Source organism: Nematostella vectensis, chromosome 14 (genome assembly GCF_932526225.1).
Source record: "Nematostella vectensis chromosome 14, jaNemVect1.1, whole genome shotgun sequence".
Taxonomy (NCBI): Eukaryota; Metazoa; Cnidaria; class Anthozoa; order Actiniaria; family Edwardsiidae; genus Nematostella; species Nematostella vectensis.
The window spans coordinates 11,309,873-11,324,113 of record NC_064047.1 but is presented as its reverse complement, the minus strand read 5'-3'; the positions used below and the strand labels follow the sequence as shown (position 1 = coordinate 11,324,113).

At 40.7% G+C, this 14,241-nt stretch overlaps 1 protein-coding gene across 6 annotated transcripts; it reads right to left on the bottom strand.

Annotated features, from left to right (window-relative positions):
• Positions 1–8,914: 8,914 nt before the first annotated feature.
• LOC125559813 lies at positions 8,915–13,759 on the bottom strand. 6 transcript variants are annotated; one of them, XM_048721631.1, is made up of 8 exons: positions 13,127–13,759; positions 12,276–12,341; positions 11,950–12,032; positions 11,344–11,405; positions 10,405–10,543; positions 9,987–10,028; positions 9,693–9,855; positions 8,915–9,624 (listed from the first exon to the last, which is right to left on the bottom strand). In XM_048721631.1, the coding sequence occupies exons 3-8, from the start codon at positions 11,974–11,976 to the stop codon at positions 9,512–9,514; spliced, it is 546 nt and encodes a 181-aa protein (XP_048577588.1). In that variant the 5' UTR covers positions 11,977–12,032; positions 12,276–12,341; positions 13,127–13,759; the 3' UTR covers positions 8,915–9,511. The 6 variants fall into 6 exon arrangements, with proteins under 6 accessions (XP_048577588.1, XP_048577587.1, XP_048577589.1 ...); XM_048721630.1 differs by lacking the exon at positions 13,127–13,759 and adding an exon at positions 12,877–13,037; XM_048721632.1 differs by lacking the exon at positions 13,127–13,759 and having other exon boundaries at positions 12,276–12,532.
• Between the last annotated feature and the right edge of the window lie 482 nt (positions 13,760–14,241).

The following is a 14,241-nucleotide window of genomic DNA, read 5'->3' as shown; positions in this document are numbered from 1 at the left end:
GGTCCACTCCGCCAGTAACTCGTCCTTCTTTTCAGCCTGGTCGTTGCTTCCATTGTAAAAGAAGTCGGCCAATACTATTGCTTCTTTCTTCCCGTACTCCTTAAAGCCAGGATCTGTCTTCTCTGGGACGGCGCATGGGTCAAAGATTTTGAAGGCTGTCAGGACTTCTAGGTTGCCAGAAAACCTGTTCACGATGTTGTCTTTCAGTGCCTGGACATATTGCCTTGTTAGGCTTTGCAGCATGCTCTTCTTCTCCGGTGTGAAATCTGGCAGGTCGCACCTTGAAAGTCTCCCTCCCTCGATCAGATCTTCCGTCATTCTGGCTAAGTGTGTTTGGTTCTTAGCGACATCATCTAGCTGATCCATGGTGTAGTCGATGGCTGGTGCGATTGAAGCAAAACACACTTCACCCTCTTGGAAGGCCTTACTCAGATGCCCGAGGATAGGAAGGACCTCATGCAATAAATACACAGTTCCTATAAATTTCAACTTCGAAGTTTGCTTCAAAAGGCCAGTTGCTGTTGCATCGTTGCTCTCTTTGAAGAATCTAAGGGTCTGAAGTAATGCTTCGTAATCTTCAAAGACCCCTTCGATAGCCTTCTCCGTTGAAAGCCATCTTGTCCTGCAGGCTTTTTTGAACCGCTTTCCAATTTGTTTCTTGCCTTTCGCGCTGACATTTATCTTCTTGACTTCAAGTACGGATTTCGCGTACGCCGCCGTTTTCTTCGCTGAGTTATCGAAGAAAGACCACAGTTGAATAAGGATACGCTCCACTTGTTTGATGTAATCTACTGTGTCGTTGGCGTCTCCGCACGCAAGGGCCAAACGGTGACAGATGCAATGGATGTTAAGCATGGCCTTGTTATCCGCTTTCAACCTTGTTGCTATTCCGGATCTTCGGCCTGTCATCACGGATGCCCCATCGCTTGAGAAACTTGACACATTTTCCATTTTCAGACCAGCATCTGTGACTTGGGAAATAATGGCCTCTGTGATGGACTTGGCGTCTGGTGATCCTGTTGTAGAACTCTCTAACAGGTCGCTGGCGGCCAGAAATGTCGTGTGAGCTTTGCCACTATTGGGGTCAACATATTTTACAAATGTTACCAGCTGCTCTATGTTGGAAACATCGCATACCTCGTCAGAGAGAATTCCAAAGCAGTTTGCGAGAGACAAGTTAGTCGTGAGCTGCTCTTTCAATACGCTGCCAATAAGGAGGAACATTTCTCGGACTGATCCTGCAGAGCGGTGTTGAAAGTACTTGATGTTGTCGAGACCTAGTTGCTCAAGCACTGACAGCAGACTAGTGAACTTCTTATTAGGCATCTCTTCTTTTGCTAGCCAGTACATGGCCAGAAATGTCTTATAGTACACCTCGTCCTTACTGCTTTGGATTTCTTTGATTGCTACTTCAAAGCTTGATACTCTGCTGAGTAGCTCCGCCTCGACTGCTGCTTTGTGCTGTTGTGATTGTGCATGATCCTCTAGAGCCGCTCGCTTAAATCGCACAGCAGGATCGAGGCTGTATTTTTTGCTTTTGTTTTGGGGGTTTGATGTCCCATGCTTTCGACAAAGCAAGCAGAACATTCCCTGGCCTTCAACATATATAAGCCAGTTGACATCAGTGGCGGTGGACAATGACAACTTCTCATCCATTATCCACTGATGCTGAAAGCGATCAGCAGCCCCCGTAGCCAGGCGGCGCGTTTCAGTGGGGCGCAGAGAGATGCACCTCCGGCTTCTACACGTGTGGAAGCTATGAATAACCTGAGGGTCATCAACAAATGAAGAGATTAAGAAATTCGACTCATCCTCTGCCGTCCATGCCTTTTTAACTTCGCCCTTTGCTCTGTTTTGCGGGGTCGGGTTGCTAGGTGTTTCATTTGCCTCATTTGTCTCGCCGCCATACACTATGAGATTGGCACCTGATGCCGTGCCATCTTGAACCTCTTGAGTAATGCTTGAAACAGAGTTCGGCGATGGTAATGTAGTCTCTTCGTTTGGTTTGGCTGGAAAATACCACGTAAGTTATGTTATTTGAAATAAAAAGCTATGTTTGAAAAACGTTTTCTGACATACTGTTTTTCTGCCACATACTGTCTTTATGTAATTCAGTTAAAAATCTGATTGATATGGGACCGTTCTTATAATTTGGTTCCCAAACAAAAATCGCCTTTTTTACCACAACTGTTAGTAATCTCGCGCTCTGATTGGTCAATTCGCCGTGGTAAATAAGAGTCCATACCACGCGCGCGCACGCGTGCGGTACTTGCAACGGAAAGTCGCACGTGCTTCCTCGAAAATGAGTGAAATTGTGAAATGAGTGAAGTTGTTGTTGTGGTAAAAAACAAATTTCCAGGGGTTGAGCGTGGTATGTACTCTTATTTCCCACTCTACACGTCATCTTCGAGGCCAAAATTTGTTGTGGACTCACTCGACTTCGTCTCGTGAGTCCACAACATTTTGACCTCGAAGATGACGTGTAGCGTGGGAAATAAGAGTACATACCACGCTCAACCCCTGGAAATTTGTTAAATCTGCCAATTATAACTTTCCCTTCTTGCAAAACAATTTTTTTCTGCTTCTACTTTTATTTTTTGTGTCTCATGGTAATTACTCTTCTGTCTGTTGTGTTTTTTGACCCCCCAAAATAGCTCTGTTGACAAATAATCATTTTTCTGGCAGATGCGAGAAATAGCGTGAAAATTGATTTCCGCACCTATGTGCGTAAGTGCCAAAACCCGGGGGAAACGAGGGACTGTACTCCTACCAGAATTGTTAAACCAAGGGGAAACAAAATCGAAAAAATATATAACAGATTCGAGAAAAAAGAACATACCCTTATCAACGTACACCATATTTTCTTTTTTGCTTGGCCGTCACAAGAACAGTCGGCTGATATGCTTGTGCAACGCGCGCGATGAACGCGGGACTGTCCCGCGGACAGTGGTGACTTTTTGTTCTAACCTAATAGCGCGCGTAGTTTCATTTTGACGCCCATGATTTAGGACATCGACTAACTGGATATCAACATGGGCAATATGGATATCATATATGCGAGCCCCCCTCCCCGCCGAGTTTCCGATCAAACGGGCACTAAATAGCTTTCACTCAAATGAATATCTAGACAGTTCTTATGGAATGTTTCAAGAAAACCTCGAACAAGGCGAATTCTACTAAGATACTGCTTTCGTTTCCCAGGAGAGTTTGTATTGTAGATGATGAAAAAAAAAAAACGTGAATCTGACGAATCTAGAAACCCATCAGGCCGTCACCAGACTGTCCAAGACAGTCAACCTCGGCAGAGGTCTCTCTTGCGAGCACACAAGAAACCGAAAATAATAGGCACAAGACACAAAAAAACTTGTAGTTTTTGTTCGTGATCGATACCCTGCGAGCCGAGCTTTCTCCTGTGAGTCTTTGATCTTTTCGTAAGCAGTCGTCTCTCAGACACGCCGACTTGCTACAAAATGAAACAGACCTCACAGGAGAAAGCTCGTTCACAGGATAAGTGATCGATGATAGATGTTCACAATTTAGTAGTTCAAAAGTTCAAACTAACTGGTTCAAACAACACAACGCATTTGTAATAATTTCAAAACCTCAATAAAGAAATGATATATTACCCGATCTATTTTCATTTACAAAATAGCTTCTGAAAGCATGAATATTCATGCCCGAACTCGCGGTCGCATCTCTCTTTGATCTCTTGTTGGACGTCGCCATGTTTGAAGAGAAATACCGCTGTACACAATTAGGCTCACACTACCCATAATCCATATCGATGCGAATCCAAGATGGCGGTCGTAAACAAAACAACACGCGACTTGAGTTATTTGGACGAGAATGCAATTGAACGAAGAAAAGTATTGCTAAAAAGACCCTGCTAAATAAGAAAATGATACAACAACATACTAGTGAGTATTTCATTTTCATTTGACAACGTTTCTAGAGCAAGTTTTAGGGCAGATTGCCCAACCTTTTTTTACGGTTCACCGCCGGTAGCCGCCTTCTATTGAAAGGCCTGCACGTGGAACACCATCTTTGCTCCATCATTGTGCATGTGAGTTCATCTGGGATTGATTTGTGCCCAAGCTGCTTTAAAAGGGATATGTAATATAACAAACCTATGACATGGTGGCGAAATCCACCAATACCAGCAACACAGGAGCATCGTCCAGCAATTGAATGATTCTCAGTTTGATTGTAACTTCCAAGTTATGAGGTGGCTCACTTTTTCTCATTGAGCGGTAGCACTTGCTTGTAATAATTGAAATCTCCAATATAAGTAACTGGAAATGAGAGAAAAAAACAACTATGAATTTAGAGCAATGTCCTTGTGAAACCAAAATTACAGTTACATATACATACAAATTATGGACATTAGAAGAGTCTAAGTATAGGAAGGTGTATAGGAAAATTGTGTATTGGAATGTATCCAATCTAATTGAAAATTGAAGGCAAAGAATTGTCGCCCTTTATGCATATTATAAGGGCTTCTATTATAATTCAATTCCAATTTCTTGTAGCAAAATGAGAAGAATATTAATTTACCTTTAAGATCATGTAGATAGCCCGGTTCGGCAATGAACTTCATCGCCTTGGATGTTTTGCTACAGCCGGACTTGTCTTTTGAGTATGTTATCACATCTTCAAATGGAAAACTTGGGAGACGAGAAATGTCTTGTGTCTCTTGGTCCTCTGTTATTTGTGTAAAAATGAATAAAATATTATCGAAAGAGCAGTATTTCAACTTGGATTACCTTCGGAAAGAGTAAGAGAGATAAAGTGATAGAGACGCTTTGCATGCTTTATGTAACGTGAGTATACTATCTCTTTATGCACAAAATTTGTTCCCTTATCGGGTTGTTAAGATCTTGAAGCTTGTATAAATCTTTTTAGATTATATGAAGAGTACATTGCAGTAATTTCCGATCATTACACGCAATAAAACTAGCTTTATAGGTGTTTTTTTATCTACACATACCTTGACTGGCCGCAATTTTGTCTGGCCGTGGCGGTAAGCGTCGGCCATCTTTTTAGACCTTTCTTGTCTATATATCATCCATGACAGGATGATATTTGTCACCATCTCAACGCAGGCAATAACTTTATTGGCTAAAAAGGGAGAACAAAGGATATCAAAGGATGTGTCAAAGGATGCTCAAATTGTTTGATTAGACCACGAATTCTCAAAGCAACTCTAGAAACAAATGTATAAATCGAGCAAGCTAATTGGCATTGATACAGTAATTAGACTACTACGTATTTCTGTCGTTAAATTGTTACTTACCGTGAGGAATATATGCTTGAATTTATAGAACTGGATAACTTAAAGCGAGCATTATAAAAGCACAACAATAAAAATAAAATAACTGTCGTATTCTCTATACAAGTCGTCATCCAAGACTCACCTTCGACACAAGTGAATTATTTTTATTGCTAAAAACAGACATCGATCCAAGGCCTTTCTTCTCAGGATCTCCTTACACAAATATCGACGTGAATAAATATTAGTAGAATTGTAGTGTAGAGCCTCTCTTAGTCCTTTATAGCTGCTGCGATGAGCGGGATTCACGAACACTCGGGTAGATTTTACTATCGTCTCGTACTTCAGACAAAACGGTTCCTCAAAGACTTCAGCCTATTTGAATCCGCATATTTTCTCATTCAATACTATTTTCCACCTGCCTTTTTTTCTGAGCACATACGAACGAGTGGGGCCTGGAAGTTGCTCGGTTGGCTGGATTGTGACACAACAAGGTAACTGCGTGATGACGACAAAACCAAGTCGCATAGCTATACCATATTTCATTTCGTAGTAGTATAAAGATAGCTTTTAATATTTCTGTTCTTATAGAATATATTTTCATTGGTAAAATGAAAATAAATTAGTAAGAATTATTCATAATTAATACTTAAAGTAAAATAATTAATTAGAATATGTAGGTCTGTCATTACCATTTAAATAAATCCATTTTTTGTGATGTAAATCAAAATAAAACCAAATTTCGGATTTTTTTTATATAGATTGGTTAAAATGAAATAAATTTGTATTTTTCTTTTTTCTGTCTTTTTGTCTGCCCATTGCTGTGAAGAGAATCTAGTTAGTGATGATGTCCAGAGATGGATGGATGGGTGGGTGGATGGATGGGTGGATGGATGGATGGATGGGTGGATGGATGGGTGGGTGGGTGGGTGGATGGATGGGTTTATTCAAAAAACTTTGCAACCTGAAGGTTGAATTACGTTATGTTACAAATAGTCAAATACTTAAAAATTCTAAAAATCTAAAATATGAATCTAAAATTACAGGCTTGATCAAATCTATACTGCGTTGATTTAAATATCTAGTCGTAGAATTTAGTGGAGGCATTAAACATTAAAAAACTTTTTGCAAAACGTTGCGTGTTGGCTTTGATGGCAAAGACCCGCCTCTTCCTAATATTAATTCTAGAGTTCTGCTGAGGGAGCAGCCTATGTAGTTTGTGGTTTGGACTGGCCATGACTTCGCTAAAGAGTTTGTTTGTTGCGACCTCACGTCTTTCATGTAGTGTTGTGATATTAGAGGCAAGTAATGCCTGTGCATAAGAGTCGTCTGGAAATATTATTCTAAGCGCAAGCTTCTGACATGACTCCAAATCTGCTGCTAAGTACTTGGTCGAACTATGATGAAATAGCGCGCATGCGTACTCTGTACATGGTCTAATGCAAGTTAGATAAACTAGAACGAGCTCCTTTGGTTTTACGTGTGCGCCCTTAAGCTGGCGTAGAAAGTAAAGACGCTTATTTACCTTTTTGATAACTTCATCTACGTGGGCGTTCCACTTTAGGTCACTCAAAAAGGTTACGCCTAAGATCTTAGCTTGTGAGACGCATTCCAGCTCAGTATCGTTAACCATTATTGGGTCGAATACGGGCGGAGATCGCGCAAAGGAGATTCGGAGCTCTTTGCATTTAGCTTTGTTTAACTCGAACTTATCTGAGGCTACCTGATTGCCTAAGTCGTCCACTAGATGTTGTAGATTGCTGCTTGTCTGGCCCTTGTGGATTGCTTCTGTGATGGTGGTATCGTCTACATATTTCCACAAGTCCACCTCAGTAATGGATAAGTCATTTATCATTATCGTGAACAGCCACGGACCCAGCTTCGTTCCTGTGGGACATCAGATGGGATGGTGCCCCACTCTGAATAACAATCTTGGCAGAGTTTGACGTGCTGTCTCCGTGACGTGAGGAAGTCAACGATCCAGGCTGTTATAGTGCTAGGTAGGTCGTACGTCATCAGCTTTCGCACAAGGATGTGATGATCTATCAGATCAAAGGCCTTGCGGAAATCAAACAGGATGGTCCTGGCTGTAGCCCCGTTTCCGTCCGTCACACTTAGCCAAGAATGATGCATGATAATAAGCGTGTGAGTCGTGTTCGACCCCGGTACAGTCCCGAACTGATTTACATCTACCTTTTTCAGGACGGCAGGCTTGAGGTGCTGCTCGACTACGTAATCTTCTGCGAGCTTAGACAGCACAGGTGTCAGAGAAATTGGCCGGAGATGTTTGTTTACGTCAAGGACGGGTTTCTGCTTGGGGACTGGCTCTGGCTCCCAGTGCGCTCATCCCGCCAAGATTTTTCACCTCTCTCCACCAAGTGGACGGCTTAGATTCTTTCAAATGCTCCACCTTGGCATCATAATATTTGGAGCGACCGGATTTCCTCTCTCGGTTTTTGCGGTTTCGCAGCTTCCTGTACTGGTCCTAGTTTCCCTCAGCTAATGCTTTCTGGCGCGTCCGTATTAGTTTCTTCAACTTGCAGTTCATCCAAGGCTGCTCGTTAGACTGAATAGTCTTGGTCTTCTGTGGAACCAGTGTGTTACGTGTTACGCGCCATTGTACATTTTTATACTCCTTTTTTTATTTCCACCGTTTTTTTGGTTGGGGCGGCGGCTGCATGCTTGGTTCCTGATTTTCGTGGTTGGATTTTCCAGGGCAGGCACAACAGCTGATCCAGGAATTGTCTCAACAGCTTGTAGGATGGCATCCTCTAAAGTTGGTACCTTCTTTTGATCCCACAGGGATTTCTTGGCTTGGTTCAGCTGGTCTAGCCCTAGAGCTATCTAGGAAAAATAAGCATGTTTTGAATCACACATACAACAAATTGATTAACTTTCAAGCCAAATTAATAACGTATAGTCATTAGTATTGGCGACCTTTGCTATGTGTACCTTAAAATAAATACAATAACACGCTGAACATTTTTTTAATGAAATCTCCAAAACGTATAGAAGGCAATAAAGTTTATCATTATTTGTAGGTGTATTTACTTACCAAAAGTATCCCCTGCACCAAGGTTGTAGATGTACTGCTACATGCTTGGTCCTTTGGGGTAAAATGGGAACCTTTATTCTGGCACATGAAAGAAAAAAAGTGGAGGATAGCTCACTAAGTTAAAACTCTGCTTCAGTTACTTTAACTTACATAATGTATGATGTGTATATTAAGTCATCCCTATTTGTAAATTATCTGAACATTTTTAGATGTTAATCAGTATAAAAATTGATTTCAATTTTCAATCTCTGGGGATGCATGTACAATCCCGTGCGAAATGAAACTGGGATATTCCAAGACTTCCTGTAATATCCTTGAATATCTCACGATATTCATCTTAGAACATCCTGCGATTTCCTAGGATATTCTACGATCAAGGTGTGAATTTTCACTGTAAATTTGGACCGATATTCCAGGATATCCTAGGGTATCTCAAAAGGCATAGACTTACTTTAAACAGGATTTTCTACGATATTCTGGAATATCCATTTGGATATAATGCGATTGTTTGGAATATGCATGAATGTTACAGGAAATGCGTTGTTTCTTTTGCAATAAAGTGCGATATTCTTAGGCAATATTAGATTTTCTTGGATTTTAGTGAATGCATAATCGGATATTATGAGATTTTTCGGAATTTTCTTGGATTTTAGTGAATGCATAATCGGATATTATGAGATTTTTCGGAATTGTAGGAAATTTAGGTTATTGTTGTCGACAATAACATTTTATTTTGCGATATATATTTTGTTTTGCGATATATTGTCATTTTGCAGAATATCATACGACTTTCTTGGATATCCGTTAATTTATTACAAGTAGCTAGCAATATTTTCCAGCAAGAAATTTTTTTTTTATAATACAGAACTAAATTACAATTATCTCAAAATTTAATAATCAACTTTATATCTTTATATATTTGATATCAACTTTATAATTTTCGGATACAACGTGAACAGTGCCTTCTATAACGTTATAGAAATCAGCAAAAATCGTTAAAAGACAAAACGGATACAACGTGAACAGTGCCTTCTATAACGTTATAGAAATCAGCAAAAATCGTTAAAAGACAAAACCAGATTCGACAAAAAGTTGGTATACAACAAAAAGTGCTAGGCAAGCTAATATATCTCTATGATTTAAAAAAACCCCTCTAAAGCGAACATTTTACACAAACAATGGAGATTTCACTTAGCTGTACTGAAGACTTTTTTGGTTTTGTCTTTTAAGGATTTTTGCTGATTTCTAATCAGCTGGTCCACTTTTTCATCTGTCATCCCATAATTTCCTCTCATTGCACCTGCAAAAACAATGGTAGTCGCAGTTGAGTAAGTGATACCTTTCTGCATTTCTCACACTGTGACTCACCATAAAACATCTGCAGCTTGTTGCTGTCCAGGACATCCCTGGACCTCCCTTTCCCCTTCAGAGTACACCGCATGAGTTCTTCTTCGGTGAAGAGGTCTGAGAGGAGCCTTTTCACCCCTTCCAGGGGCTTTGAGAGGTACTTAATTTTCTGCTTTTGTTGTGACTGTAAATAATAAATTGAAAAATAAATTGAAAACAGCTAAAATCGGTGTATAAGCAACCAGGCATGTATATAGTATATACGAGTTCTATGTTCTGGTTATATTGTTTGTTTGATGTTTTATCAAAACGTACCACTGGACTGGGTTGATCCTCTGCAGGAACATCTTTGTTAACCTATAAAAATACAAAAAAAAGAACACTTAATATTCTTTATGGGATAACAGTGGAAAAGACTACAATGTGCAAAAACCACACAGTCACAGCCTTTGAAAAATCCAAAACTACTTGCTGATAGTCTTATATTCACTGCATTCGGCTACTAATATAAAATACATAATTCACAAAATCTTAAAATCCAAGGCGGGATAAAAGTACTGAATGACATAATTTGAATTTGTGCCCAAATAATATTTATATCCTGTGTTTGAGAGCCAAGTTCCTCATATCCAGGGAGCGGATTCAGAATATCGAAGCCGCCGTTTAACCAACAACAACCTATTCGTTTTTGTCATAAGTATTATATTAGCATAATCACACGGTGTAAACTCACCTTTAGTTTTCTTTTCAGGTGTTTGACCTCTTGTTTAAGTGTTTCGACCTCTGCCTTGAGGTCTTGGATGGCAGAAGTAGTGCTATGAGCGAATGTTTCCCAGTTGTTGGGCTGCTCATCTTCCAACATAGCGGAATAACTGGGAAAGGCGTTAGTAATTAATGGATCAGGAGTGTTGTATTCGAGTGATAGGTTAGAATCGTCAGTTATTGAAGAATTGACTTGCCAATTATTAGATGCATTAAGTGCTGTACGCATTAGTGGCTTGCAAAGAATAAGATGAAGTAGACTGATGTGGTAGTGTGTGTGAACGGAGTAAACTGTGGACTGGTTGTGGATTGGCGTGGAGTGGATGAAAGTGAACGCAAGTCCTCAAATGGGCGTGGAGGGGGTGTGAATGGTTGTGGGGTGTCTGATGGACGACGTGGAGTGGGCCGGAGTGGTTGTGAAGTGTGTAGCGGTGTGGTTTGTTGTAAGGCAAAAGATTGACGCGGAGGATATGCTGGTGGTTGTGTTGTATTAGATTGACGCGGAGGGGGTGTGAGTGGTCGTGGGGTATTAGATTGACAAGAAGGAGGTGTGTGTGGTCGTGGGGTATTAGATTGATGCGGAGGGGTTGTGAGTTGTTGTGGAGTATTAGATGGGGGTTTAAGTGGTTGTAAAGCATTAGTGGGGCGTGAAGTGGATGATGAGAGGCCGAAACACTGGAAACCTCGAGGTTATCCTCTGGGAACCTTCTCCTGCTCATTATATTTCTTATCTTTTCGCCTTGTACAGTATTTTGCAGTTCCTGAACAAACAAAAATAGCAATACGCAACAGAGGTTCGAGCGTGCATCAACCTTTTAGAGTATATAAGCAGCAATGAAAATTAGTTGGTTAACAGTTAACTATGGATGAAACCAGAATGGCTTCAATGAGACAAAGAGCCGGAAATTACCTTAGGTTTGGGTGTTCGAACGTCTCCCGACTTTGACTTGTTGCTTTTTGGTCTTTTATTGGCTGCAATCAAAAATCTTAGTTTGGGGGCCGCTTTATGGAGGTTTACATATTTCTAAATTAACGTAATCAAGCCGTAACTGAACATAACAACCTTTTTTGTTATAATCAACATTATTTACAATGTTGGCCCAAAGACAAGGCTTATTGGGTAAACAACTTAAGAATCCGAATCATTTTGCAATCGTAAGAGAAAAAGCTGACAAAACGGTGATGGTTGACGTCAGTGACCCAAATACTCTGACTGACAATTTCGAAGTTATCGGGATATTCCAAAAGTGATAAACTGATGAACATATATTTTTAAAGGTGATAGGGTTTCTTCTAGCTGTCTAAAAAGCGCGGGAATTGTTGAACGAGGAATATGATACGACAGGTTCGCGCAAGACCACGATCAAAATCAAGGTACGTTGTCTCGCTGGCAAATGTTGATATTGCCCTCCCCCCCATCCCGCGCAGTTTCTATTAATGCTTTCCTGTAAATGTTTTCTAACTGAAAAAAAAAAAACCTTCCAGCCTCTTTCACAGCAGAGGGCTCAATGCTTACCATGCTTTCCTCCGCTTGTTTCGTCATTTAAGCTTGCGGCTTCTACCACCTTTTGACTCGGCTTTTTCTTGGTCGCTGTGTTTCTTGAAATATAAACAAGAATCATTGCAAAACACTGATTTACAATGCTCTATGCTAACCCCATCATTAAGTGTTTACTTTATGTTACTTCTAGGTAAATAACATTACATTAACACTAATATACTATTTTAGCAAAGTATTATCTACTGTGTGAAGGTAAATTAACTAGCACAAACCTTTCACGTAAGTGATATGCGAAGAATGCATTTAATATTTTGTGGATGTTCCTATTCTTATAATGTTACCTTGGTCGCTGTCGTTGCCTCCCTCAAGCAGCTCGTTTTCGAACTGCTTTGCCTTGCGCTGTGAGTCTGAAATCCAAATCCAAAAACTGCAAGTTGAGATATAATTCTGTAATTGCTCTGAGTGTTTAGCGCTGAAGTCATAACGCAGAGGTTCTGCGCCCTCGGCGCATGTATGTTACATAATAAAACGAAACGCCTTCAAGATTTTCCGTCGCCCTGGGCTCATGCTTCATGCTTCTTTTATAAAAATGCACATCCTTTAGAATTATAATAGCTTAAAAATTCTCTGCGTTACGTTGCTTAAGTTCCATCCTGAAATTGCTCTGAGTTTTAGCACTGAAGTCATAATACAGAGGTTCTGCACCCTCTTTCTTCTTACGGCGCATGTATGTTACAAAATAGAACGAACCGCCGTCAAGATTTACCGTTGAAGCGACGGCTTCAAGAACGGCGCGCGCGCTCACGAAGTGAGGCGTTGTCCCGCGATGGCAAATCTAGAACAGCATTTTCCTATTTTCGCTTTCTACGTGCGCCGCCAGGACCTTGCATAAGGTCTCTATAAAGTAAAACGATACAAAAAAGCAGCCTAACTTCGACTTACCGAAGATTTGTAACACTTCTGCATCGTAAAGTCTTGGTGTGTCTGCTGCCTTCTCTCTGTATACAACAGATACCACACCACCCTGGCGCAAAACTTTGCCTGTCTTAGGGATGATATCACTTCCCCTTAGAACCGTAAACTCGCGACGATCCTCCGCGTTGTTAGCCCACTCAACAACAACAAATTTCTTTGAGGCCATTTTGTACGGTGGCCCATTTAGACACTATAGCATAAACCTTAAGGTACTTACTTGAGTCTCGTTTACCATGAATCTTTTGTAAATGTTCGTCTAGGCGCTGAAGTCTTGACAAAGATCGATTACACAGGGTACACAAGTATGTCTTTTTGTTGTTTGCAAAAATTTCCTGGTAGAGCGGGCCGGGGGTGGATTTTCATTACATTTCTCCGATAGAGGTCTTGCCATGCTTTTACCTTGGACTCATTTTGGCGCAGTTTGTCGTTTGTCTGATTTATCCTTATAGCACATCCTGACACATCTGCTTGTTTTGTTTCGCAATAACGCAATGTGATGAAAGAATCTTGATGAACATTGGACCCCTGGACGCGATCTTACGTTCTGTAATCAACATCACCCAATCAGAATCCGCCTTTTTGCGTACGTCATTCACCCCTTGCTGGCTGCCAGGGACATCGCCGACTTGTACTGGTTTTCGTAGGTGGATTGTACCGGTTATATTTCCTTAGCAAATCTCCGTGCTGTGAATTTTATCGAATCTTTAAGTGATCATAGTCAAAATTACGGTGGCCCAAAAGTGTCACGGCAATAGAGGAAATTCGCGGCAAGATAGAGCAAACTCGCGGCAAGATAGAGGAAACTCGCGGCAAGATAGAGGAAACTCGCGGCAAGATAGAGGAAACTCGCGGCAAGATAGAGGAAACTCGCGGCAAGATAGAGCAAACTCGCGGCAAGATAGAGCAAACTCGCGGCAAGACTTTTTTTCTATCTATTAGGAGTTAAACAACACGAATGATGAACTGCAAAAAAAGTGGAAGCGACACTGGTAAGTTTTACTAGATTCGGTGAGTCACTGTTTGTTTGTGAAATTTCTATAGTTCATTTTTTAGGTTTTATTTTGAGGTACTTAGGTTTTACAAAGCAAGTCAGGTAGATTGCCAATTATCACAAAATGGGTCTTATTACAAAATAAGTCTAACGTAACAAAAAAAAAGCCTATAATTACAAAGTTCGTCAATTGTAAAAGTGCGTCAATTTAATTAATTGTGAAGTGCGTTGTTGTCAGGGCCGTAGCAGAGGGTACCAGAAGGGCATGGCCGTGTCAGCAGTAACCATGTTTGTCTGCTTTTAAAAAACATCATTATGATAAAGCTCTTCTGGTTTGGTTA

Bases quoted from the DNA above. Each gene is read 5' to 3' on its own strand.
- LOC125559813 (XM_048721628.1), bottom strand. From the start codon at position 10,662: ATGCGTACAGCACTTAATGCATCTAATAATTGGCAAGTCAATTCTTCA. The intron at 10,029-10,404 runs GTGAGTTTACAC...GTATTTTTATAG, and splicing joins ACCTGAAAAGAAAACTAAAG to GTTAACAAAGATGTTCCTGC. The intron at 9,625-9,692 runs GTGAGTCACAGT...TTGTTTTTGCAG, and splicing joins CAAGCTGCAGATGTTTTATG to GTGCAATGAGAGGAAATTAT.